The sequence below is a fragment of the Pogoniulus pusillus genome, chromosome 32 (assembly GCF_015220805.1).
Source record: "Pogoniulus pusillus isolate bPogPus1 chromosome 32, bPogPus1.pri, whole genome shotgun sequence".
In the NCBI taxonomy this organism is placed as follows: Eukaryota; Metazoa; Chordata; class Aves; order Piciformes; family Lybiidae; genus Pogoniulus; species Pogoniulus pusillus.
The window spans coordinates 14,900,270-14,926,582 of record NC_087295.1 but is presented as its reverse complement, the minus strand read 5'-3'; the positions used below and the strand labels follow the sequence as shown (position 1 = coordinate 14,926,582).

The window sequence follows — 26,313 nt, the reverse complement described above, 5'->3', positions numbered from 1 at the left end:
GACACAGCACTCAAGCTGTGGCCTGAGCAGTGCTGAGCACAGGGGCAGAAGAACCTCCCTTGTCCTGCTGGCTGCACTATTGCTGAGCCAGCCCAGGATGCCATTGGCTCTGCTGCCCACCTGGGCACACTGCTGGCTCTTGTTCATCTCCTCTCTCCCAGCACCCCATGTCCCTCTCTGTCTGGCTGCTCTCAGCCACTCAGTCCCCAGCCTGTAGTGCTGCTTGAGGTTGTTGTGGCCAAAGTGCTGAACCCTGCACTTGGCCTTGTTAAATTTCTTCCCATTGGCCTCTGCCCACCCATCCAGCCTGGCCAGGGCCCTCCTGAACTCCAACAGCTCCACACCTGTTCCTAGCTTGGTGTCATCTGCAAACTCACTGATGCTGGACTCAATCCCCTCGTCTAGATCATCAGTAAAGATCTTGAACAGGACTGTGCCCAGCACTGATCCCTGAGGCACACCACCAGTGACAGCTGCCAACTGGATGTGGCACCATTCACCACCACTCTCTGGGCCCAGCCCTTTAGCCAGTTCTTGACCCATATCAGAGTGAATCTGTCCAAGCCAGGAGCTGCCAGCTTGGCCAGGAGCTTGTTGTGGCAGATGGTGTCAAAGGCTTTGCTGCAGTCCAGGTAGACTCCATCCACTGTTACAGGCAAAATTGAGAGCATTGTGTAGTAAACTGAAGTAATAAATGATGAGAAATTCTTAGCTGAAGTACTGTCAAAATGACTTTTATGGAGATGAGACAATAGAATTTGTATAATTTTCCAACAGGCTTCTTGGGGTGGCTCAGCTTTGGTGTCGAGAAAGCATCGCAGGCTTCTCCATGGCATCCACAGGTAAGCCGGTTCATGGGCACGCTCAGCAGGAGCTGAAGTGGAAGCTGTGTGCCTGTTTTGCCTGCAGGAGAGCTGCAGGTTTCCAAATGCATGTTCCTGTTAATTGGAGAGAATTCTGGAGCTATGGGGGGACTGTTCCAGTGAGCTGTGGGAATGCAGGTGCAGAAGAGCTGTGGGAACAGAGCGAGGAAGGATAACAGCGGACAGATCCTGATAACAGCACAGGAATTCTGGCCTTGGTTCCCACCAGCTGCAGGCTGACTTATCTCAGAAGGGGTAGATAGCAGACACCTCGTTAATGAGAATAACAAGGCCTGGTTTATGCTGATGGAGTGGGTTGGCCTTGACTAGTTATGTGCTCTGCTGGCTGAGTGTATTTGTATTTGGGCTGTAACACAATGAACTGTCTCTGCCATATTTCACGTTGAATCATCTGGAGGCCTTTGATCACGCTGGTCTGCAGGCCTTTTGAGCCTGGCACACAAGCAGCACAGTCTGCAGGACCAGGGAACACTCTCACACATGGGTAAGGTACAGTTTCAGTACTTTATTAGAGCTTAAACACTAAAACCACAAGGAGAAAAGTATCCTGGAAGCCACAGTACCTGCGGCTCACATGCTACAGCCACAGGGAGAAACTGCAGTGCTAAATTAGACGTGACAGACAATCCTGAGTGGCTCTATTGATCGAAGGTCAGGCTGCACTCACCCTACCCCACTGGCCAGCATTGCTCCTGAAATGTGCAGAGAGCAGAGCTGGGCAGCTGCTGTCTCAAAAGGCAGGCATCCCCAGCGTGGAGCAGCGCCTGTCACGCTGCTGAGCCTGGTGCCACTCACAGCTCAGCCACCTCCGCGCTCGGTGTCTGTGTTCAGCATTCTGTGACCTGTGGCCAGTACGTCCCAGAAGGCTGAGCCAAGCAGAACCAAGCTCCTCCCTTACTGCACAATCTGTTACAGAACAGCTTCCCTACTGCCCATGCACACTGTTGGCTTTGGTGGTTGTGCAACCCCTTAGCATCATCTTCAGCTCCTGCTGCAGCTGGTTGTCCTCTGCGGAGCCTGTCAAGGTCATTGCTGGCTCCACATGCTGTTTAGCCAACACCACATTCCAGCTCCTGGTTACAGGGATGGTATTGCAGGCTCTGTTTTCCTTAGTTTCATGACTGAAGAGCTTGCAGACCCTGTTCTTGTCTCTGGTAACCTGGCAATGATTTGCCTGTTGCCCTCGAGTCCAATCAGTTGGATACTAATCCTTCCCTCTTACAGGGATGAGTGTAGAAGTAGGAAATCTTGATGTTTTTTTTCCTGCTTGGGTTGTGTCTGGCCATTTTGATTCTCTAGCAGCCATGGACGTGGCACTTGGTGCCATGGTCTAGCCTTGAGCTCTGTGGTAAAGGGTTGGACTTGATGATCTGTGAGGTCTCCTCCAACCCTGATGATACTATGATACTATGATGATGATAGGTGCCCTCTTTCTTCACATGTCAATCTTGCAGGGCTGATTCTGTTGCCTGGAATCCCCATAAAATGCTGCTGGCAGGAATCCAGTGCTGCGCTCTGCTGGTGAAAGACAATTCTGTAAGTCCTGTCTGCTTTTGTCTTTTTTCCCCCTCTTTTTTATGTTTTAAAGCAGTAGGCTGTCATTGCTTCAATATGGAAGTGGAAATAGTTAGAAAACAACTGCAAGCCAGTTTTACTACATAGCAGTGCAAAGGCTGGGTGGGGAATGGCTGAGAGCAGCCCTGAGGAACAGGCCCTGGGGGTCTGGGCTGATGAAAAGCTCCACAGGAGCCTGCAGTGTGAGTGCAGCCCAGACACAACCCTGTGCTGGGTGCAGCCAGAGCAGTGTGGGCACAGGGCAAGGGAGGGGATTCTGCCCCTTGGCTCTGCTCTCCTCAGACCCCACCTGCAGTCCTGGGGGCAGTTCTGGAACCCCCAGCACAAGAAGGAAATGGAAGTGTTGGAGCCAGTCCAGAGGAAGCCACCAAGATGCTGAGAGGGCTGCAGCAGCTCTGCTGTGAGGACAGGCTGAGAGAGTTGGGGCTCTGCAGCCTGGAGAAGAGAAGGCTTCCAGGAGACCTTGGAGTAACCTTCCAGCATCTGAAGGGGACCTACAGGTAGTTTGGGGAGGGACTATTGACAAGGTCTGGTAATGACAGGATGAGGAGGAATGGGTTTGAACTGGCAGAGGGGAGATTTAGAGTAGATGTTAAGAAGAAGTTGTTTGCAATGAGGGTGGTGAGACACTGGCACAGGTTGCCCTGGGAGGTTGTGGAGTGCAGGATCACAGAATGAGATCAAAGATCACATTGGGTGATTCTGTGCTCCACAACCTCCCTGGAGGTGTTCCAGGCCAGGTTGGATGAGGGCTTGAGTGACCTGTTCTAGTGGGAGGTGTCCCTGCCTATGGCAGGGGGTTGGAACTGGCTGAGCTTTGAGGCCCCTTCCAACTAAACCATTCTATCATTCTAAGATGTATTTTCCCCAGAGAAGCAATGCTGGTTGATCCTCTATAAAAGCTCCTTTCAATGGCAGTGGTTCTGTGGTGCTTACAGCGCTCAAGAATTGCTCATCCTGTCTTTTTTATCACTGCTGTACCCTGAGTAACTCTCATCACTTATGCAATAGGATATACTCAAAACCCACTTGCCCAGGTGGCCAAGACAGCCAATGGCATCCTGGTCTGGATCAGGAACAGTTTGGCCAGTAGAATGAGGGAGGTTCTTCTGCCCCTGTGCTCAGCACTGCTCAGGCCACACCTTGAGTGCTGTGTCCAGTTCTGGGCCCCTCCAGTCAAGAGAGATGCTGAGGTGCAGGAAGGTGTTGAGAGAAGGGCAGCAAGGGTGAGGAGGGGCCTGGAGCAGAGCCCTGTGAGGAGAGGCTGAGGGAGCTGAGGGTGTGCAGCCTGCAGAAGAGGAGGCTCAGGGGTGACCTCACTGCTGCCTACAACTACCTGAAGGAAGGCTGTAGCCAGGTGGGGTTGGGCTCTGCTGCCAGGCAACCATCAACAGAACAAGCTGTGCTGGAAGGTCTAAGCTGGATGTCAGGATGAAGTTGTTGGCAGAGAGAGTGATTGGCGTTGGAATGGGCTGCCCAGGGAGGTGGAGTCGTTGTCCCTGGAGGTGTTCAAGAAAAGCCTGGCTAGGACTGGGTGCTCAGTTGGGCTGGCTGAGCTTGGAGGTCTCTTCCAACCTGGCTGATTCTGTGGTTCTCTGATTCACTTGTGTGGCTGCGGCATGTGTTGCAGTGAGTCTGGGAACACAAAACTGCAAGGGCTGATAGTCTCAAATCATGAGTGAGCCAACTTCATGCTGTGTTCTTAAAATGCTCTGTATCAGCCTTATGTTGTACATACTCCCTTCATAGCACAGAGCTGCTCCAGGTTGCCCTTATCCCTATAAAGGTAAAACCAGAACTGCTGCTGATCTCCAGCGCCAAAGTTCCGTCACCCAGTGCGCAGCACGAAATCAGGTAATTAGCTGTCCATTTGAGGTAATGAGCAGGGTTTTCATCTGTCAGTTAAAAATGAAGTCTGAAAGAATGCAGCTGATCTAGTCCCAATTTAGCACAAAACAGAACTGATTGAAGTGGTTGTGGTAGCCATCTAGAGTGAAATCTCTTCCTCATCGTTAGCAGTATTGCAAAGATATCTGCTTCCTCCTTCCTCTCTAGGGCAGCTGCAGGAAATGCTCTCCTCCCTTTGCTGTCTTCTTGGGGGTAGAATCATAGGATCACAGAATGTCAGGGGCTGGAAGGGACCTCAAAAGATCACCTGGTCCAGCCCCTCTCAGAGCAGATCACACTGGAACACATCCAGACAGTCCTTAATCTCCAGAGAGGGAGACTCCACAACCCCCTTGGGCAGCCTGTGCCAGGCTCTGTCACCCTCACAGGGAAAAAATTCTTCCTCAGGTTCCCATGGAACCTCCTGTGCCTCAGCTTCCACCCATGGCCCCTTGTCCTGGCACTGGGCATCACTGAGCAGAGCCCGGCTCCAGCCTCCTGGCACTCACCCTGCACACACTTATAAACACCCATGAGGCCACCCCTTGGTCTCCTCCTCTCCAAGCTAAGAAGCCCCAGCTCCCTCAGCTCTGCTCATGAGGAGGATGTTCATCTTCCTTGGGCTTAGTACAACTGAGAGCTCCTTCTCAGCTCTTGAAGTGAATTACAGGTGTGGCCTTTATCTGCTATACTGCTTTAGAGAATTTTCAAGTATACCATTTAAGAATTGTCCTTATTGCTTCAGATGAGGCAGGTCACAAAAACGTTTGTCTTTGGTGGGGGAAGAAGTTCTCTTAATGAAAGAAGATCTCTTAATGAAACTGAGACTCATTGTTAACTAGCAATGGCAATGGAAAGAAATCAGTATGCTTGCTGCAGGTAAGTGTGTTCAGTGAGCAAAGCATCTGTTATGGAACTGGAGGTCACAGATTTCATAGAATCAGCCTGGTTGGAAGAGACCTCCAAGCTCAGCCAGTCCAACCTAGCACCCAGCCCAGACCAATCAACCAGACCATGGCACTAAGTGCCCCAGCCAGGCTTGGCTTCACCACCTCCAGGCATGGCCACTCCACCACCTCCCTGGGCAGCCCATTCTAATGCCAATCACTCTCTCTGCCAACAACTTCATCCTAACATCCAGCCTATACCTCCCCTGGCACAGCTTGAGACTGTGTCCCCTTGTTCTGTTGCTCCTTGCCTGGCAGAAGAGCCCAACCCCACCTGGCTCCAGCCTCCCTTCAGGTAGTTGTACACAGCAATGAGGTCTCCCCTGAGCCTCCTCTTCTGCAGGCTGCACATGTTTGCAGCTTGCATCAGCTCAGCAGCAGCAATGCAGTTCTTCTCTCCTTCCCTCTGCCTGGAATATTGTGTATTTTCCCCTGGGATCATGATTGTGGGTTTGGAAGCATCTTTCTGCAGGAAGCTTACTCAGGGACCAGAGCACTGTGAGTGCATCTGCTGGAGGTAATGCTAAGGCTCCATTGGCAGAGTTAGAATTTTTCCTCTTTTCACCTTCCTGTTATTCCAGGTTCTGATTGTTCACACTGTTAATTCTGTGTTTAGAACTACCCTCTGAGCAGCTGCTTCCTGGCAACTGAAAATCCAAATAATCTCAGGGAATTCTCCCAAATGTTTGACTATTAATAATAGAAATTAATATGCATATTGAAATTAATATTCATAACTCATAATGGGTCATTCATTCCCCCCACAGTCTGTTGCATGCAGGAGGCTTCCAGTTCAGCTGTCACTTACATGCAAGTGGCAGATCTGAGTCAGCTGCTGTGGCCATGTTTTTAGCCTCCTCTGAATTTCTGCTCTATTACTATTGTGGTTTATTCTTCTTACCTCCCTTTAGTGTTTCTGACAAATCCACAGCCTGTTCTGTCTCCTGCTCTCATCTGCTCTCTTGCAGGCTGTGTTCTCAGAGACCTCTCTTCTCCATAATATTACAGACTATGCCTTCATCATAGAATCATAGAATCGACCAGGTTGGAAGTGTCTTCCAAGCTCATCCAGTCCAACCTAGTACCCATCCCTATCCAGTCAACCAGACCATGGCACTAAGTGCCCCATCCAAGCTTTGCTTCAACATCTCCAGGGACAGTGACTCCACCACCTCCCTGGGCAGCCCATTCCAATGCCAATCACTCTCTCTGACAACAACTTCCTCCTAATATTCAGCCTGAACCTCCCCTGGCACAGCTTGAGACTGTGTCCCCTTATTCTGTTGCTGGTTGCCTGGCAGCAGAGCCCAACCCCACCTGGCTACAGCCTCCCTTCAGGTAGTTGTAGACAGCAATGAGCTCTGCCCTGAGCCTCCTCTGCTGCAGGCTGCACACCCCCAGCTCCCTCAGCCTCTCCTCACAGAGCTGTGCTCCAGGCCCCTCCCCAGCTTTGTTGCCCTTCTCTGGCCATGTTCCAGTATCTCAGCATCTCTCCAGATGTTCCACTCTTCAGTCAGGGGCCAGTTCTATGCCTGTTCTCTTAGTCTGCACCTTTATGCCTGTAGCACTCCCTGTGCTCCCAGCTCTGTGCTTTGCTGACACTTGCTACATCACTCTTTGTTTTCTGGTGCTCATCTCTGCCCAAGCAGCCTATTAGAGGCTGGAGACTGACAGATAAAAATGATGCCATTAACAAACCAGAACTGATGCTAAAGTACCTTCTGTGAGATTTACTTTCTAATATTAAAGCTGCCTGGCCTGTGAAAATAGAGAAAAATTGGGGTTATATCAACTTCCTTGTGGTGTTTCAGCTAAAATGGTCAGGTGGCCCAGGCTAAATTCTCTGTGCCTTTATTTACTGGTAGGTAACAGCTAAATGTTTATTTTGACCTAAAACGTTCCCTATGTGTAACTAACTATTCTTTGGACAAGAAAGAACAGATTAGGCCATTTGTGCATGTGTAGGGCACTCCTCTGGGCTTGTTCTTCCATTTCCACTGCTGGAGCAGTGGATATAGGCAGCTTCTCCTCTCTCTTTCCCACCCATGATATGCCCTTGGGTAACTACTTCTGTGATATTCACTTCTAGAGTTTCTGGAGATGAGATACAGAATTCCACTTAAGTCTGCAATTTTTATGTGACATAATGAATTAAAAAAAACCAACCCCCCAAATCAAAACAAATAATAATAATATAGAACCACAGAATGAACCAGGCTGGAAGAGACCTCCAAGATCATCCAGTCCAACCTAGCACCCAGCCCTAGCCAGCCAACCAGACCATGGCACTAAGTGCCCCAGCCAGGCTTTGCTTCACCACCTCCAGGCACAGCAACTCCACCACCTCCCTGGGCAGCCCATTCCAATGCCAATCACTCTCTCTGACAACAACTTCCTCCTAACACCCAGCCTAGACCTCCCCTGGCACAACTTGAGACTGTGTCCCCTTGTTCTGTTGCTGCTTGCCTGGCAGAAGAGCCCAACCCCACCTGGCTACAGCCTCCCTTCAGGTAGTTGCAGACAGCAATGAGGTCTGCCCTGAGCCTCCTCTGCTGCAGGCTGCACCCCCCCAGCTCCCTCAGCCTCTCCTCACAGGGCTGTGCTCCAGACCCCTCCCCAGCCTTGCTGCCCTTCTCCAAACACCTTCCAGCACCTCAACATCTCTCTTGAATTGAGGTGCCCAGAATTGGACTCAGCACTCAAAGTGTGTCCTGAGCAGTGCTGAGCACAGGGGCAGAAGAACCTCCCTTGTCCTGCTGCCCACACTGCTTCTGAGCCAGCCCAGGATGCCTTTAGTAATAATAAATATTGATAATAATTATTCTTTTTATTACTATTATATATTAACAGTAATTATTATTGATGATAATTGGTTATATTATTATATTATTAAGTATATGAATGTTATTATATAATTAATATGTATTAAGCATTAATAATCAATAGTATTAAATTATTATTTGTCATTGAATACTATTAATATTATTTTATTAAGTTATATTATTTTGTAATCAAAACATGTTTAGTACTGTTAATACGTTGATAATAATAGCATTTCTATCATTAATTATAATCATTAATGATTATTATTTATTTACCATTATTATGTGGTTAATAATTATATATTCTAGATTAGTAGTAGTAAGAATAATCTATTTATACAGGTATATAGTTACATATTTATATGGTAATTAATTGTGATATTATAATAAACTATATAAAATTATAAACAAAAAGGTATGAATAGTCATAAAATGTATTTTAATAACAATTATAACAGTATATATTTTTATATTTCCATAATATAAATATGTAAGATTATTACTGTTGTTGTTATTTAATGCTTACTTCACTGGGTTCAAATGAATTCAAAGTTCTTTAACTACAGCATAAGCTCTGGAAAGTTTCCTGCACATCCAGTTGTGTTTTCTTAGCCAGTTCACAGTATCCCAGTATCATCAGGGTTGGAAGAGACCTCACAGATCATCAAGTCCAACCCTTTACCACAGAGCTCAAGGCCAGACCATGGCACCAAGTGCCACGTCCAGTCCTGCCTTGAACAGCTCCAGGGACGGCGACTCCACCACCTCCCAGGGCAACCCATTCCAGTGTCCAATGACTCTCTCAGTATAGAACTTTCTCCTCACCTCAAGCCTAAGTTGGTACAAAGAGGGAGAAAAAAAGGCTTTGGAAAGCTTCTCAGTAATCCAACTCTCTGCTGTGCTTCCCACAGGGCCTGCTGAAGAAGTGTTACTCTGCCAAGGCTGCATACCTCTTCCAGCAGGACAAGTTCTACGATGTCAGCTACGACACTGGTGACAAGTCTGTGCAGTGCAGCAGGCGTCCAGATGCATTCAAGTTCTGGCTCATGTGGAAAGCACTGGGCACCACAGGCCTTGAGGAGAGAGTTAACAGGGCACTGGCTTTGGCTAGGTACTGCCTCACTGTTTTGAGTATCTCTGGTATGGTTAATTGACTGCAGTGTTTACTCTGATGGTACTCTGTATCGTGGATCAGACCACATCGTTACTCCTCTGCCCCTTCCAGTTTGTGTGTAGAGTAGCAGGAAGGAATAGCAGTATTTAGTATTACTACATTTGAATCATGCAATCATAGAATCAGCCAGGTTGGAAAAGATCTCCAAGCTCATCCAGGCCGACCTAGCACCCAGCCCTGGCCAATCAACCAGACCATGGCACTAAGTGCCCCAGCCAGGCTTGGCTTCAGCACCTCCAGGGACAGCCACTCCACCACCTCCCTGGGCAGCCCATTCCAATGCCAATCACTCTCTCTGACAACAACTTCCTCCTAACATCGAGCCTGGACCTGCCCTGGCACAGCTTGAGACTGTGTCCCCTTCTTCTGTTGCTGCTTGCCTGGCAGAAGAGCCCAACCCCACCTGGCTACAGCCTCCCTTCAGGCAGCTGCAGACAGCAATGAGGTCTGCCCTGAGCCTCCTCTTCTGCAGGCTGCACACCCCCAGCTCCCTCAGCCTCTCCTCACAGGGCTCTGCTCCAGGCCCCTCCCCAGCCTTGCTGCCTTTCTCTGGACACCTTCCAGTACCTCAACATCCCTCTTGAATGGAGGAGCCCAGAACAGATTAGAAATGTATTAAAGGAAGAAGGAACTTCAGAAAAGCTCAGATGAGCTGTGCCCTTTTCCTCTGTCTCTTTCCAATTGCTCGTTGTTTGGCTGGCCAAGTGCTTTTTAATATCTTGTGGTTAAATTCTGCCTTGTTCTGAAGCATTGTGCTGCCTTGTGTCTGTACAGAGTAATTCATCCCAGTATCAGCAGGAGAATTCAACCTTACCAAGGTCACTGGCCAAGGTTGTGTGTTTGAGTATAATGATTAATGCCCCTCCTGGGATCGATATTTCTTTCACCATTAGGATTCAGCTGGTAGCACTCCTGTGCAGTGACTAAGTTGTCTATTTATATATGGTATTTTTTCCTCTCCCCTTTAAGAAGAAATTGAACTCTTAGTCCTTTGATGAAATACATTCTGCACAGTAGCTGTCTCTCTGTCTGGAGTGTGCACGGCCATGGGCACCTTGCAGCTGAGAGGCTGGGTTTACTGGGCACTATGCCAGGCTTCTAACTACTCAGCAGCTGTGACACCCTCTGATTTGTTCCTTGGATGTGGCAGAGAGAGTATTTCACCTTGCTGGACACTGACAGGGATTAATTCTGGGACTAACCCACACACTGTGGAGCTTTAGAGCAAGACTGCTTTTTATTTTTGTACGGCCAGACAAATCTGCAGAGATTTTGAGCTAATTGCAGGCAGGTTTCATAGAGTCATAGAATCAGCTGGGTTGGAAGTGACCTCCAAGCTCATCCAGTCCAACCTAGCACCCAGCCCTGTCCAGTCAACCAGACCATGGCACTAAGTGCCCCAGCCAGGCTTTGCTTCAGTGCCTCCAGGGACAGCCACTCCACCACCTCCCTGGGCAGCCCATTCCAATGCCAATCACTCTCTCTGCCAACAACTTCCTCCTCACATCCAGCCTAGACCTGCCCTGGCACAGCCTGAGACTGTGTTGTTGGAGAAATTCTTGCTAGCAGAGGACACAAAATGATAAACATGAGCAACCTGTGCTGGGAATGTCCTTGAATCCATCTTGGGAGTTTAGATAGCAGGCACAGGTTGGCTTCCCCCCACATGCAGCTGCAGGGGGTGGAGTGCAGCTGCAAGTGGGCAGAGTTTAGCCAGCCCCAGAGGCTGACCCTCAGGTTGTTATGGTATATTGACCTACCCATGCCTCACATGTAACCCTGTACCCTCTGTTTGTAACCAATCTTGGTGGAGCAGCCTCTTGCTAGAATGCATATAAGTCTCTGCATCACGGAAATAAAGCAGAGTATGACCATCTAACCATAGTGGTGACCAAAGAGTCATTGTACCCAGGTGCTCCACCGCTTATGCCAGTACAGTGTCCCCTTCTTCTGTTGCTGGTTGCCTCACATCCATGATGAATCTCCTCACCTCCAGCTTTGCTCCGTTCCTCCCAGTCCTGCCACTCCCTGATAGCCCAAAAAGTCCCTCCCCAGCTTTTTTATGGGCCCACCTCAGATACTGGAAGGCCACAAGAAGGTTACCTGGAAACCTCCTCTTCTGCAGACTGAACAGCCCCAACTCTCAGTCTGTCCTCATAGGAGAGGTGTTCCAGCCCTCTGAGCATCCTTGTATTCTTAGTATGTATTTTCTTGTTCTGTGTTTTAAACCCCTGCCATTTTAATTACAGATATCTAGTGGAGGAAATCAAGAAAAGAGAGGGATTCCAGCTTCTTTTGGAGGTAAGTAAAAGCTGAACTATTATTCACAGATTGCATTGGGTTGGAAGGGACCCTCAAAGATCAGCAGGTGTTGATCTGTTGGAAGGTAGCAGAGCCCTGCAGAGTAACCTAGAGAGGCTGGATAGGTGGGCAGAGGACAATGGGATGAGACTGAACAAGGCCAAGTGCAGGGTTCTACACTTCGGCCACAACAACCCCAAGCAGTGCTACAGGCTGGGGACAGAGAGGCTGAGAGCAGGCAGGAAGAAAGGGACCTGGGGATGCTGGTAGATAATAGCTGAAGATGAAGCAGCAGTGTGCCCAGGTGGGCAGCAGAGCCAATGGCATCCTGGGCTGGCTCAGGAGCAGTGTGGGCAGCAGGACAAGGGAGGTTCTTCTGCCCCTCTGCTCAGCACTGCTCAGGCCACACCTTGAGTACTGTGTGCAGTTCTGGGCTCCTCAATTCAAGAGAGATGTTGAGGTGCTGGAATGTGTCTAGAGAAGGGCAATGAAGCTGGTGAAATGCCTGGAGCACAGCCCTGTGAGGAGAGGCTGAGGGAGCTGGGGGTGTGCAGCCTACAGCAGAGGAGGCTCAGGGCAGAGCTCATTGCTGTCTACAGCTACCTGAAGGGAGGCTGTAGCCAGGTGGGGTTGGGCTCTTCTTGCAGGCAAGCAGCAACAGAAGAAGGGGACACAGTCTCAAGCTGTGCCAGGGGAAGTCTAGGCTGGATATTAAAAGGAAATTCTTGGCAGAGAGAGTGATTGGCATTGGAATGGGCTGCCCAGGGAGGTGGTGGAGTTGCTGTCCCTGGAGGTGTTGAAGCCAAGGCTGGCTGGGGCACTTAGTGCCATGGTCTGGTTGATTGGCCAGGGCTGGGTGCTAGGCTGGACTGGCTGAGCTTGGAGGTCTCTTCCAACATGGCTGATTCTATGTTGCCTACCAAGGGGAGGAAGAGAGCAAAATATGCTGTCCATACAATATAAACCTTTCTCTTTAACTTTGAAAACTGCTGATCTGAAAGTGTGTGCTGAGCAGCTTTTCATGCAGTGAGGAATTTGGGACTGGCAGCACGTGGTTGGGGTACTGAAGTAGCAAGACTGGTTAAAGGTCTCTGTTTTCTGTTGCTGTGGAGTTCAGCATAGAGCCCAGGTCTACTGTAGAGGTGAATCCTGTTGTGAGAGCAGAGGCTGCTGTTTTGTTCCTGCAGGACCAGAACAGCTGAACTAACATGAAGAGTGGAGATAGTGCTGTAGTACAAGCTACAAGAAAGAAGTTGAGCAAGGATTAAGAAAATGTTTTCAGGATTGCAGTGGGTCAAGCAGTGCAAAGTCTAAGACAGTCTGCTGGGAGGCAGCTCAGCTTAGCTGTGTAAGCCTCTGAAAGGAAGTTGGACCTCAGGCAAGAGGTTCAAGAAAATTATCCTCTAATACATGTAGTGAGGAAAGTCCTCTAATGAGAACTGTCCTATGGACTGGAAATGCTGCTTGTGCTTCAGTCAGCTTGAATTCCTCTGTGGTGTAATTGCTTATCCTCTTGGATAAGAGCTGCAGCAGTGAGCCATGTTTGAGGGTAGTTGTTTTTCTAGGATCAGTGGTGTGTTCTGAGGAGGATGAAGTATTTCATATGTGAAAGGCAACTGAGAAGTGCAGAAGGCAATGTAGGCAAAGGCAACAGGCTAATACCTGCCATCTGTGCACTCCTGCCATCTGGCTACAGCTACCTGAAGGGACACTGGAGAGGCTGCTGCTGGGCTCTGCTCACAGGGAACTGGAGACAGACCAAGGGGGATGGCCTCAAGCTGAGGTTGGGGAGGTTTGCGTTAGGTATCAGGAAAAAGTTTTTCAGGGAGAGGTTGGTCAGGGAGTGGAATGAGCTGCCCAGGGAGGTGGTGGAGTCACCCAGCCTGGCTGTGTTTCAGGGAGGTTTGGATGTGGTGCTTAGGGCTGTGGTTTAAGGTGAATCTTGTAGAGTAGGGCTCTAGGTGGGACTTGGTGATGCTGAGGGGCTTTGCCAGCCTGGATGCTTCTGTGATTTTCAGATGGCTTTAAAATAAACCCTGTAAGAGCAAGCTGGTGCTGGTGGTCACAAAGCCACTGCTTTCTCAGGGGCTGTGTTTCCATCTCTGCTCAGTGCATGTTCTTTGGGGGAGGAAATCTGGCGTCAAGAGCTGCTCTTTATTTGTCCAGTCGTAGTATGTGACAGGTTTGCAGCCCTGTTCCTGCTGACAACAATATTCTTCTTGACAGTTAAATTGTGTTTAATGTGTTCTTTGAAGTGAGATGGAAAATGATACAAGCAGCTCCCAGCATCCTTTCTGGAAAGAACACCTCAGCTGGTGGACTCTCCTTCTTCAGGAGACTGCTTGTGGTTGTAACAGCAGCCTCATTCAGAGTGAGCCAAAGAGATGGTGCAACCCAGACACCAAAGCTCCCTTTGAACTTTTCTTTCTTGTTTTTCTTTTCAACCAGTACTAATGAGAATGGTGTTTGGTGGTGGAGACAGATGTGTGAGTGATAATCCATGTTGTAATATTAGTCCTCAGTTAAATCCTGTGACAATAATGATTGGCTGAGTGGCTTTATGGATAGTGCTGGATGGGATTAGAAGGTACACCTATTCCTTGTCCTGTTGCTATCTGTACAGGTGAAAATGAGCAAGAGTTGTAGACAGACCCTGGACTGGTCAGCTGGGAACACTTTCTTAGTTATAAATGAAAGGCAAACCTCATGAGCACAAAATGTCCTACTTTATACCTCATAGTGAACAGCTGTTCTTGTTGGGAGCCTTTGAGTTTGAAGGCAGAAGTTCTTGGAGGGAAGCAGAGATGTGGAGTCTCAGTCTTTGCTCAAAAGGCCTGCTTAGATATTGGACAAGATATATTCAGGATATGTCATGTACTCTACATGGGTCCTATGTTCCTTATGAAGTGAGGAAACTGATACAGGCAGAGATAACTCCAGCAGCATGTAGAACACAGCACTGGCAGGAAAGGTGAGCTTAGAGAAGGACTTTTTAATGAAAAGAATCTAAATTCAGATCCTCTTCCCCAACTCCCCCACACCAAAGAAAAAAAAAAGCTAAACTCTCTGAGCTCTTTAATAACATATTCCTGTCCCATAGAGCCAGGCAGGTTGGAAGAGACCTCCAAGATTATCCATCAAGTCTTTGCTTCAACACCTCCAGGGACAGTGACTCCACCACCTCCCTGGGCAACCCATTCCAATGCAAATCACTCTCTCTGACAACAACTTCCTCCTCACATCCAGCCTAGACCTGCCCTGGCACAACTTGAGACTGTGTCCCCTTGTTCTGGTGCTGCTTGCCTGGCAGAAGAGACCAACCCCACCTGGCTACAGCCTCCCTTCAGGTAGTTGCAGACAGCAATGAGCTCTGCCCTGAGCCTCCTCTTCTGCAGGCTGCACACCCCCAGCTCCCTCAGCCTCTCCTCACAGGGCTGTGCTCCAGGCCCCTCAGCAGCTCCGTTGCCCTTCTCTGGACAGGTTCCAGCATTCCCAGTGTTTGCTACATCTCATAAGGAATCTCTTGTTCTCTTGTTTAGCCAGAGTATGCAAATGTCTGCTTCTGGTACATTCCACCAAGCTTAAGAAAAATGAAGGATGGACCTGAATTTTGGCAGAAGCTACACCAGGTGAGTGTTATGTGAGCAGTTATCAGTAGTGTACTGATTTATCTGTGTGCCAGATAAGAACCTGAAGTAGCCTTTGGCTTTGCTTACCGTTAACCTACCATTATAGAGTGGGGATTTAATCCTTACATAGACCTTGGCAGATTCAAATTTACTCTTTGTTTAGACAATGCCAATTTGTGTTGTTTTTCTTAATGTGAGAGGTGCAGGCACTTATAAGTAGAGAGCTTGCTGCCAAAGCTACTGGCAACTGGCAGAGCTGAGAGAAGAGCAGCAGTGTTGTCTGCATCTCTTGTCTAGATGTGGTATCCATTTCCCATTTTGGGTACTTGGCACTGTCTTTGGAAGTTGTCTTGTATTATCTATGATAAAGCAAGTGATGAAGTGTTTAAGAATACATTTCTGATGTTAGCCTATAAATAACAACAGGAATACAGTGGGGGGAAAACTGTTGGTGAGCATTTTGGTAACTCTGCCATCCTGGTGGAAAATAATGAAAGTCCTGAACAGAAGGCAGTAGTGAAATGTTGAACTTACTGCTAGGGAATCAGCAGTGGAGACTTTAAACTCATAGAAACTGTGGTGTTAGCATTTACTGACTAAGCTGTTCTGTGAGGAGTTGACTTCACCTCCTTGCTCGCTCCTTGCTGTAGCAGCTTTGGTGGTCTGCATTTATTTTGTCAAAGAATTTGCTATTAAAAACTGAAACAAGTGCATGGATGTGTGCCCCATAGGCATGCTTGAGTGTGGTACACGTTCTATACGTACTGTAGAGACAAGTCTCCTCCTTACAGCGTCTGCTCTCCTTTCACAGTATCCCAGTATCATAGCTGATAACTAAGGAAACATGTCTTAAAAATCCCTGGAGCAAATGATTGACTTTATTCAACTGCTTGCTCAGCAGTATTGTTCAGAATAATATTCTGTCTTCTAAGGTTAGTTATGTGAGTTTTAGGACTTGTGAAAGTTGATAAGCAAAAAGCTCTGATCTTAAGTCCTGGAAATTTTGCATTATCCTACAAAAAGCCCTGAAGGTGTTCTGCTGTGCTGGCTCTTCTCCAGCTCTTGTGGCCCACTTTGTCAGGGCTGACTGCATCACAGGGTGATGCCTGATTCTGATACCAGTCTTCTAACAGTCCTGCATGAGCATTGTCTTCTGGAGCTGCTGCTTGCTTTGTTCTGTTGTGGTAGGCTGTTTGCTTTAACATATGGAGCCTTGGGCTTTAGGTGTAGAATTTGCCCTCTTAAGAGTCTCCCAACATAAAGGTGATAGTTATAAGTGGCTTAAAGGATTTGTAGCAGCCAGCAGCTGATCATTTGGCTCATCACCTAAGCAATTTAGGGCAAGGTAAATAGCATGGTGATGGGGAAATAATGAACAGCACAAATGGTACATTCATAGAATCAGAGAATCAGCCAGGTTGGAAGAGACCTCCAAGCTCATCCAGTCCAACCTAGCACCCAGCCTTACCCCTCTGGTTTGATAAACCAGCAAAATCTTTGGAATTATTGGTGTTGTGTTAATGTGCACTGCAATAAAATCCAAACCCAATGTTCCTGTGTGTAAATGAGGCTGAGGGAGCTGGGGGTGTGCAGCCTGCAGAAGAGGAGGCTCAGGGCAGAGCTCATTGCTGTCTGCAGCTAGCTGAAGGGAGGCTGTAGCCAGGTGGGGTTGGTCTTTTCTCTCAGGCAACCAGAAACAGAACAAGGGGACACAGTCCTAAGTTGTGCCAGGGGAGGTCTAGGCTGGATGTTGTTAGGAAGTTGTTGTCAGAGAGAGTGATTGGCATTGGAATGGGCTGCCCAGGGAGGTGGTGGAGTCTCTGTCCTTTGGTAGCTGCTGGAACTGGGAATTCTGTGCGCATCAGCAGCATTACACTTTAGTCTTTTGGGATCACAGCAGGAACTGACTGTTATGAAACAGGTTCAGCAAAGAGTACAACAAATCTTTGAGTGCAGTTCAGTAGTCAAAGACAGTTGAAGCCCTGAAAGTTTTGCAGTATGCTGTGGACATAGGAGATACAAAGGAACCTGCAGTGTAAGGTGTTATTCAGTGTGGGCACAGGGCAAGGGAGGGGATTCTGCCCCTTGGCTCTGCTCTCCTCACACCCCACCTGCAGTCCTGGATGCAGTTCTGGAGCCCCCAACACAAGCAGGACATGGAAGTGTTGGAGCCAGTGCAGAGGAGGCCACCAAGATGCTGAGAGGTCTGCAGCAGCTCTGCTCTGAGGACAGGCTGACAGAGTTGAGGCTGTGCAGCCTGGAGAAGAGAAGGCTTTGAGGAGACCTTGGAGTGGCCTTGCAGTATCTGAAGGGGGCTAGAGGAAGGCTGAGGAGGGACTATTGACAAGGTCTTGTAAGGATGGGACAAGTGGCAATGGGTTTGAACTGGCAGAGGGGAGATTGAAACTGGATGTGAGGAAGAAGTTGTTTGCAGTGAGGGTGGTGAGACACTGGCACAAGTTGCCTAGGGAGGCTGTGGAGTGCAGGATCACAGAATGTGATCAAAGATCTTACTATGTGATTCTGTGCTCCACAACCTTCCTGGAGGTGTCCAAGGTCAGGCTGGATGAGTCCTTGAGTGACCTGTTCTAGTGGGAGGTGTCCCTGCCTATGGCAGGGGGTTGGAACTGGCTGAGCTTTGAGGCCCCTTCCAACCTAAACCATTCTGCAATTCTATGACCTTCCTCAGAAGTGAAGAGAGATTTCTTCTTGTAGAAGACCCATGCAGATGGGCACTCTGGTGCCTGGAGTGCTTGTAAGTGTTGTTGCTTTGCCATGGCAGGCTGGGTCAGTTGTGTGTCACCTGGAGCCTAACCGGCTGCGTGCTGGAGCCGTTGCTGGTGCTCTGCCTGCCCCCTCGTGGTGTTTCTGCTCCTCTTATGGCACGCCAGAGGAGACACTTTCAATGCTGACAGTGAGTATGTCGCAGGGCCACAGTAAGAAAAGCCTCATGGGAAGTTACAAAGCAGATGTGAAAGTCAGGCAGGAAGTCAGAAGCTTAAGCTCAGACCATTCCAATTGGTCTCACCAACCTGAGCTCCTTTTATGATCAGGTTCCTGCCTGGTGCATGTGGTGCAGGCTGTGGATGGAGTCTACCTGGACTGCAGCAAAGCCTTTGACACTGTCTGCCACAACAAGCTCCTAGCCAAGCTGGCAGCTCATGGTTTGGACAGATTCACCCTGTGCTGGGTCAAGAACTGGCTGGATGGCAGAGCCCAGAGAGTGGTGGTGAATGGTGCCACATCCAGTTGGCAGCTGTCACTAGTGGTGTGCCCCAGGGATCAGTGCTGGGCACAGTCCTGTTCAATATCTTTACTGATTATATGGACCAGGAGATTGAGTCCAGCATCAGTAAGTTTGCAGATGACACCAAGCTAGGAGCAGCTGTGGGTCTGTTGCAAGGTAGGAGAGCCCTGCAGAGGGACCTGGCCAGGCTGGATGGGTGGGGAGAGGCCAGTGGGATGAGACTGAACAAGGCCAAGTTTAGGGTTCTACACTTTGGCCACAACAACCCCAAGCAGTGTTCCCAGGTGGCCAAGAGAGCCAGTAGCATCCTGGCCTGTATCAGGAACAGTGTGGCCAGTGGGACAAGGGAGGTTATTCTGCCCCTGTACTCAGCACTGCTCAGGCCACACCTTGAGTGCTGTGTCCAGTTCTGGGCCCCTCAATTGAAGGGAGATGTTGAGGTGCTGGAAGGTGTCCAGAGAAGGGCAACAAAGCTGATGAGGGGCCTGGAACACAAACCCTATGAGGAGAGGCTGAGGGAGCTGGGGGTGTGCAGCCTAGAGAAGAGGAGGCTCAAGGCTGATATCATTGCTGTCTACAGCTACCTGAAGGGAAGTTGTAGCAAGGTGGAGTTTGGTCTCTTCTGCCAGGCAACCACCAGTAGAACAAGGGGACACAGTCTCAAGCTGTGCCAGGGGAGGTCTAGGCTGGATGTGAGGAGGAAGTTGTTGTCAGAGAGAGTGATTGGCATTGGAATGGGCTGCCCAGGGAGGTGGTGGAGTCATCGTGCCTGGAGGTGTTGAAGCCAAGCCTGGCTGGGGCACTTAGTGCCATGGTCTGGTTAATTGGCCAGGGCTGGGTGCTGGGTTGGACTGTATGGGCTTGGAGGTCCCTTCCAGCCTGGTTGATTCTATGGTTCTATGATTCTACTTTGTTCCCCATAGCTACCTATGCACTTCCTTAGATTTTTTTTTTTAAGAGAAGATTATTACAAATTTCTCATTGTATGCTGAAGTATCTCCAGATTATGGAGAATTAGCTGATTGGTATTAAAAATGTCCCTGGAAAACCTCCTGGCAGCACAAAGCATGCTAGGGCACAAGAAAATGTTTTGAGGGATGCACCTGGGACTACTCCCATCCTCTTGCTGACCCCAGCCAGTCAGCCATGCCTTGTGCATTCTCTATTGGTTTGTGGACTGCTCTAACGAAGTGTGGTCTAGGGTGCTAAGATGGAGACACCTAAGTAATCATCTTTAACTGAGCCTTTCACCTTCAGGGGCTGGTCTTTAGAATCATAGAAACAGTCAGGTTTGAAAGGGACCACAAGGATCATCCCTTTCCAACCCCCCTGCCATGCCCAGGGACACCTCACGCTGGATCAGGCTGGCCAGAGCCTCATCCAGCCTGCCCTTAAACACCTCCAGGGATGGGGTTTCATCACCTCTCTGAGAAACCCATTCCAGGCTCTCATCACCCTCATGCTGAAGAACTTCTTCCTAACATCCTGTCTGAATCTATCCATTTCCAGCTTTGCTCCATACCCCCTAGTTCTGTCACTCCCTGAGAGCCTAAAAAGTCCCTCCCCAGCTTTGTTATAGGCCCCTTAAGATCTTGGAAGGCCACATAAGGTCACCTGGGAGCCTTCTGCTCTCCAGACTGAACAGCCCCAGGTCCCTCAGTCGCTCCTCATAGCAGAGCAGCTCCAGCCCTCTGAGCATCCTCATGGCCCTTCTCTGGACTCCTTCCAGCACAACCATATCCCTTTGTTGAAGGATCCTGGAGTGTAGCTGCAAGTAGACTACTGTGTTGAAAACCCTCTTTACTGAGCAGTAAAGTACCACTTTGGACCTCAAAAATTGGTCAGTAGGTTCCTGGTAGGTCTTTTATGCTTTATGAAGCTTTGCCTTGACTGCAGTGATAAAAGCCATATGTTGGAGTATCAAATTTGCACTGGGTCAGTAAAGCTTTCATGCACAGCTGTTAGCTCCAGTTCCTCAATTCCAGCACCTCAGACTTTGTGTGGTGTTTGTGGTTTTCTTTTCTTTTATTTACTTCCTGCATTTTTGTGGGGTTTTGGCCAAACAGAAAAAAAATATTGGCTGCATTAGATGATTCAGGATAAATCTTGTACTTTATAGCTTGGGATGCCAGTTTTGCCCATCTCCTCTCCCCTTCCAGTAAGAGGTAACTTAATTCCTGGCTTTGCCCCCAAGTAAAGGGCAAAATATATCTGTTTGCTCTCTGGAGGTGTATTTGTCAAATAGGCTGTCATACTCACTGGTCTGCTTTTGTATAAATGAGAGCTTTCAAATCAAAGCAGAAACATAAAGGAGGTTGAAGTGCTGTTGCCTTGGCAACCTCTGAATCTTGTGGTCTTTGTGGTATAAATCAAACACTAATCAAGGACCTGATTCAGTATGCAAAATACCTATTGACAGTGGAAAAAGGTTTAAATGGAAAGGGAAAACAAACCCTCTCATTGGTTATACAGGCAATGTTTGCCCTCTGTTTTGGGAGAACAAGTGGAAAAACTCCATAGATTATAACTGAACATGAGCCAGCAGTGTGCCCAGGTGGCCAAGAGAGCCAGTGGCATCCTGGCCTGCATCAGGAATGGTGTGGCCAGCAGGAGCAGGGAGGTCATTCTGCCCCTGTACTCTGCACTGGTTAGACCTCACCTTGAGTGCTGTGTTCAGTTCTGGGCCCCCCAGTTTAGGAGGGACATTGAGATGCTTGAGCGTGTCCAGAGAAGGGCGACGAGGCTGGGGAGAGGCCTTGAGCACAGCCCTACGAGGAGAGGCTGAGGGAGCTGGGATTGGTTAGCCTGGAGAAGAGGAGGCTCAGGGCAGACCTTATTGCTGTCTGCAACTACCTGAGGGGAGGTTGTGGCCAGGAGGAGGTTGCTCTCTTCTCTCAGGTGGCCAGCACCAGAACAAGAGCACACAGCCTCAGGCTGTGCCAGGGGAGATTTAGGCTGGAGGTGAGGAGAAAGTTCTTCCCTGAGAGAGTCATTGGACACTGGAATGGGCTGCCCGGGGAGGTGGTGGAGTCGCCGTCCCTGGAGCTGTTCAAGGCAGGACTGGACGTGGCACTTGGTGCCATGGTCTGGCCTTGAGCTCTGTGCTAAAGGGTTGGACTTGATGATCTGTGAGGTCTCTTCCAACCCTGATGATACTGTGTTTGCCCTTTGGACACAGAACAGCCACTCAAGATGGCAGTTAGCCAAACCATACCATAGTAGGCAGGGTCCACAGGCCTGGCTCCCCCAGACATGGGCAGAGCACAGCCTTGCACCCGGCAGGCCATAAGCTGGGCACGTGGGCTTACACAACAGCGTTACACATCCTGGGCCCTGGGCAGGCTTTGTGGTGCCAGGCCCTTTGTGTCCCTTTGTGTCTGTTTAATAGCTAAAGAGGTATAAGCCTGCTTTGGGCCTGTGGGCCTCCAGGGCAAAGATTGCCAGCATATTGCTGCTCCTGGGATTTGTGTGCCAAATACCCTCATAAAGATGCCAGACATCCTTGTGCAGTGTGCTTCAAGTTTTGTTTACACTTACAAGAACACAATTGAATGATGTCTTAATGTGTGTGTTTGAAGAGTAATGCTGGACACCTGTTTCTGTGAGCTTTGCTTGCAGGAGTGATCCTGTGGCAACAAGTAGCTACTAACTCTGGCATCTGCCTCTGATGAGTTTTTGTGGAGGGACACATCAGATGATGAGAGAATCAGCTGTAAGATTTACACAGAAGTGTGAGAGAGAGGTTGGCCAAACCACTGTGAGTAGCAGAGCTGGAACTGTTTATCAGCCATCTATGAAGATAGTGTGATTATCTAATCTGACCCCATGTGCTTTCCTCTGGCACTGAGGTAATGCAGTCATACATTTGGGAAAAAACAGAAACAAAAAGAATGAGTCCAAGTTTTGGGGGTTTTGTGCCAGCATGGGAGATAGTAGCTGAAGATGAGCCAGCAAGATTCCCATGTGGCCAAGAGAGCCAATGGCATCCTGGGCTGGCTCAGGAGCAGTGTGGGCAGCAGGACCAGGGAGGTTCTTCTGCCCCTATACTCAGCACTGCTCAGGCCACACCTTGAGTGCTGTGTCCAGTTCTGGGCTTCTCAATTCAAGAGAGATGCTGAGGTGCTGGAAGGTGTTTGGAGAAGGGCAGCAAGGCTGGGGAGAGGCCTTGAGCACAGCCCTACGAGGAGAGGCTGAGGGAGCTGGGGTTGTTTAGCCTGGAGAAGAGGAGGCTCAGGGGTGATCTTATTGCTGTCTACAACTACCTGAGGGGTGGTTGTGGCCAGGAGGAGGTTGCTCTCTTCTCTCAGGTGGCCAGCACCAGAACAAGAGGACACAGCCTCAGGCTGCGCCAGGGGAGATTTAGGCTCAAGGTGAGGAGAAAGTTCTTCCCTGAGAGAGTCATTGGACACTGGAATGGGCTGCCCGGGGAGGTGGTGGAGTCGTCGTCCCTGGGGCAGTTCAAGGCAAGGTTGGATGTGGCACTTGGTGCCATGGTCTGGCCTTGGGCACTGTGGTAAAGGGTTGGACTTGATGATCTGTGAGGTCTCTTCCAACCTTGGTGATACTGGGATACTGTGATACTGTGATATTGTAAATAGCTGCCTGTATATTTGCTGCTGTAAAATAAATAGCTTCATTTATATTCCCAGAGGCTGTCTGAGTTAGCTGGGGCAATTCCAAAAGTGGGGGGGAGGGCGGGTAAGAGCCCAAACCATCACACTTTGACAAAAATACAGTGTACACTTGTAGCCTATTTGCAGTCAAAGGTTTTCCAATCTGAGCTATGGCAAATTGCTCTACTCTTGATGCATTTTCTTTGTTTCACCTACTGCATCCAGATTCCTGACTACATAGTACTTGTTTGCCCAAACAGCATATATTTTTCCCTGCTTGAATAGAACTAATTGCTCTTCCTTTCTTTTGCTTCATCTTGGAGTCAGAACATACTGACTAGTATTTTCAGTGTCCTTTCATAGAATCATAGAATAACCAGGTTGGAAGAGACCTCTGAGATCATCCAGTCCAACCTAGCACCAGCCCTGTCCAATCAACCAGACCACGGCACTGAGTCTTTAACACCTCCAGGCACAGCGACTCCACCACCTCCCTGGGCAGCCCATTCCAATGCCAATCACTCTCTCTGCCAACAACTTCCTCCTAACATCCAGCCTAGACCTCCCCTGGCACAGCTTGAGACTGTGCCCCTTGTACTGTTGCTGGTTGCCTGGCAGAAGAGACCAACCTCACCTGGCTACAGCCTCTCTTCAGGTAGTTGTAGACAGCAATGAGCTCTGCCCTGAGCCTCCTCTTCCACCCCCAGCTCCCTCAGCCTCTTCTCACAGGGCTGTGCTCCAGGCCTGCCTGTAAAGGGAACTGCTTTTATTAAGAAAGCAGAATTTGAAGACCCTCAACACACTTCATTATTTCTGGCTGATCCTATTGACGATGTTCTTACAAAGCACCCCTGTGCTTCTGCACATTTGTGTGCTCCCTCATTATGTTGTCTCAGTGCTGTATGTACATTAATAACTGTGGTGGTTTGGGTGTTCCCTGCCCCCTCACACTTTTAGAAATAGCCCACTAGACTCAGCCAGGCTCTGGGAATATAAATGAAGCTATTTATTTACAGCTGGCACAATGTACAAGCAGATAGTTACAGTATATACAGTTATAGACAGAAATATATAGCTGTATATAGAAACATACAAGGTAAAAGGTAATACAGAAGCACAACTCCCCTCCCAGAAACTTGAGTCCCCAGGAGGGGCTCTTAACCACCCCTGCACCTTCCCCCTGCCCCTCTCAACCTTACCCCAGTCCTAAGGAAGAATGGAGGTTCAGCCAAGAGGTTAAGGAGCAAGGTTAGTGGCAGATGAAGTTAGGGAGATGCAGCTCAGCCAGAGCCCAGCCAGAGAGTGCAGACAAAATGGCAAGAGTGTTATCTAATGTTTACATTCTTCTTCAGCAAGACTCTGAGGGAAGGAGGCATCACCACTGTTTTCCTTTCATAGCCTATCATCTAGTTCTTTTCACCAAAACATTCTACCCTGCTTCAAACTAGCACAATAACCAATGATGGGAGGCAAAAAGAGTTTGAGTTCCAAGCTGAACTCTAAACTACAGCTTTCCTCAAAGTGTCATAGATCATTTTTAATAGCCTGTGGATCAAAATGAAACCAATATACATCACAGGAGAACTCAATAACTGAAGCATCCCAGGAATGTCTAAATACTGCAGTCCTGAGGCTACTAGAAACTTCATTCAGTTCTTGTTTTTTTTCCTGAGTAAAAGCTGTCTCCTTCCTCCATCTTTTCATTTTGTAGTAAAATGTAATTGTGTTGTAGTGCACTCACTTATTTTATCTGGCATTTGGGGGGGAACAGTGAACTCCCTTTTTTGCCTTCTGCCTCCTAATTTTATGGGAAATAAGAAAAAAGAGGTATTCAACAGCATTTCACTGTCTCAAGTACACTCAGGTCAGGGCTGTCATAGAATAGAATCATAGAATCAGTCAGAGTTGGAAGGGACCACAAGGATCATCTATTTCCAACCCCCCTGCCATGGGCAGGGACATCCTAGCCTAGATCAGGCTGCACACAGCCTCATCCAGACTGGCCTGAAACATCTCCAGCAATGGGGCCTCAACCACCTCCCTGGGCAGCCCATTCCAGCCTCTCACCACTCTCATGCTCAACAACTTCCTCCTCACATCCACTCTAAATCTCTTCACCTCCAGCACTGCTCCATTCTCCCTAGTCCTGTCACTCCCTGACAGCCTAAAAAGTCCCTCCCCAGATTTTTTGTAGCCCCCTTCAGATGCTGGAAGGCCACAAGAAGGTCACCTGGGAGCCTCCTCTGCTCCAGCCTGCACAGCCCCAACTCTTTCAGTCTCTGCTCACAGCAGAGCTGCTGCAGCCCTCTGAGCATCCTCCTGGCCCTTCTTTGGACACTCTCCAGCATGTCCACATCCCTCTTGTAATAGAGGTTCCAGAACTGGATGCAGTATCCAGGTGGGGTCTCAGCAGAGCAGAGTAGAGGGGGAGAATCACCTCCCTTGACCTGCTGGCCACACTTCTCCTGATGCAGCCTAGCATCTGGTTGGCCCTCTGGGCTGGAAGTGCACATTGCTGGCTCATGTTGACCTTCCTGTCCACCAGCACATGCAAGTCCCCCTCTCCTCAGGGCTGCTCTCCAGCAAGGACAGCTGGCTTGAGTTGTCTCCCAGGTATATCTCATACCTTTAGCATAACACTCAGTACAAAGGAGGAATTTTGCTGAGAGGTGGGGAATTTTCTGCTAGGACTTCTTGCTAGAATACTTTCTCCTGCTGTTGAGGCCTGCCCTTCTGTATGTTGTGAGTGTCTCCTCTCTGTGCTGAGTCTCACAGGACTGTCTCACAGGGGCACTGAGCATGTTCTGTGGGTCTGTGAAGCTGATCTGCACACCAGCTCTGAATTTAACTCTCTTCATATGAGAAGCTCTAGGGCTCTGTGAAGGATCTCTGCTCTCTTGGTGAGTGGAACATAGTAATTTGCCACACTGGGGCTGCATAGGTGGTGTTAGGCAAGTACAGGGAGGATGTATAGTCTTAAAACAGCAGTCACAGAATCACTGAATACATCCATTTGGAAGAGACCTGAAAGATCATCCAGTCCAACAGAGCCACAGAATCATTCAGATTGGAAAAGACCCTTGTGATCATCAAGTCCAACCATTAACCCTACTTTACAGAGGTCACCCTTAAACAATATCCCCAAGCACCACATCTGAATGATCTTTAAACACAGCCCTGCCTCCCTGGGCTGCCCATTCTAATATCTGACTACTCTTTCTGTGGAAAAAAATT

At 48.9% G+C, this 26,313-nt stretch overlaps 1 protein-coding gene across 3 annotated transcripts in view; it reads left to right on the top strand.

Annotated features, from left to right (window-relative positions):
• Positions 1 to 26,313, top strand: part of GADL1 (glutamate decarboxylase like 1) — a 120,952-nt gene that overhangs the window by 59,438 nt on the left and 35,201 nt on the right. For all 3 annotated transcript variants that reach the window (XM_064169623.1, XM_064169624.1, XM_064169625.1), the window contains exons 10-14: positions 778 to 842; positions 2,339 to 2,420; positions 9,027 to 9,226; positions 11,539 to 11,590; positions 15,130 to 15,219. In XM_064169623.1, coding sequence (XP_064025693.1) covers positions 778 to 842; positions 2,339 to 2,420; positions 9,027 to 9,226; positions 11,539 to 11,590; positions 15,130 to 15,219 — 489 coding nt within the window. The remainder of the gene's footprint in view (positions 1 to 777; positions 843 to 2,338; positions 2,421 to 9,026; positions 9,227 to 11,538; positions 11,591 to 15,129; positions 15,220 to 26,313) is intronic.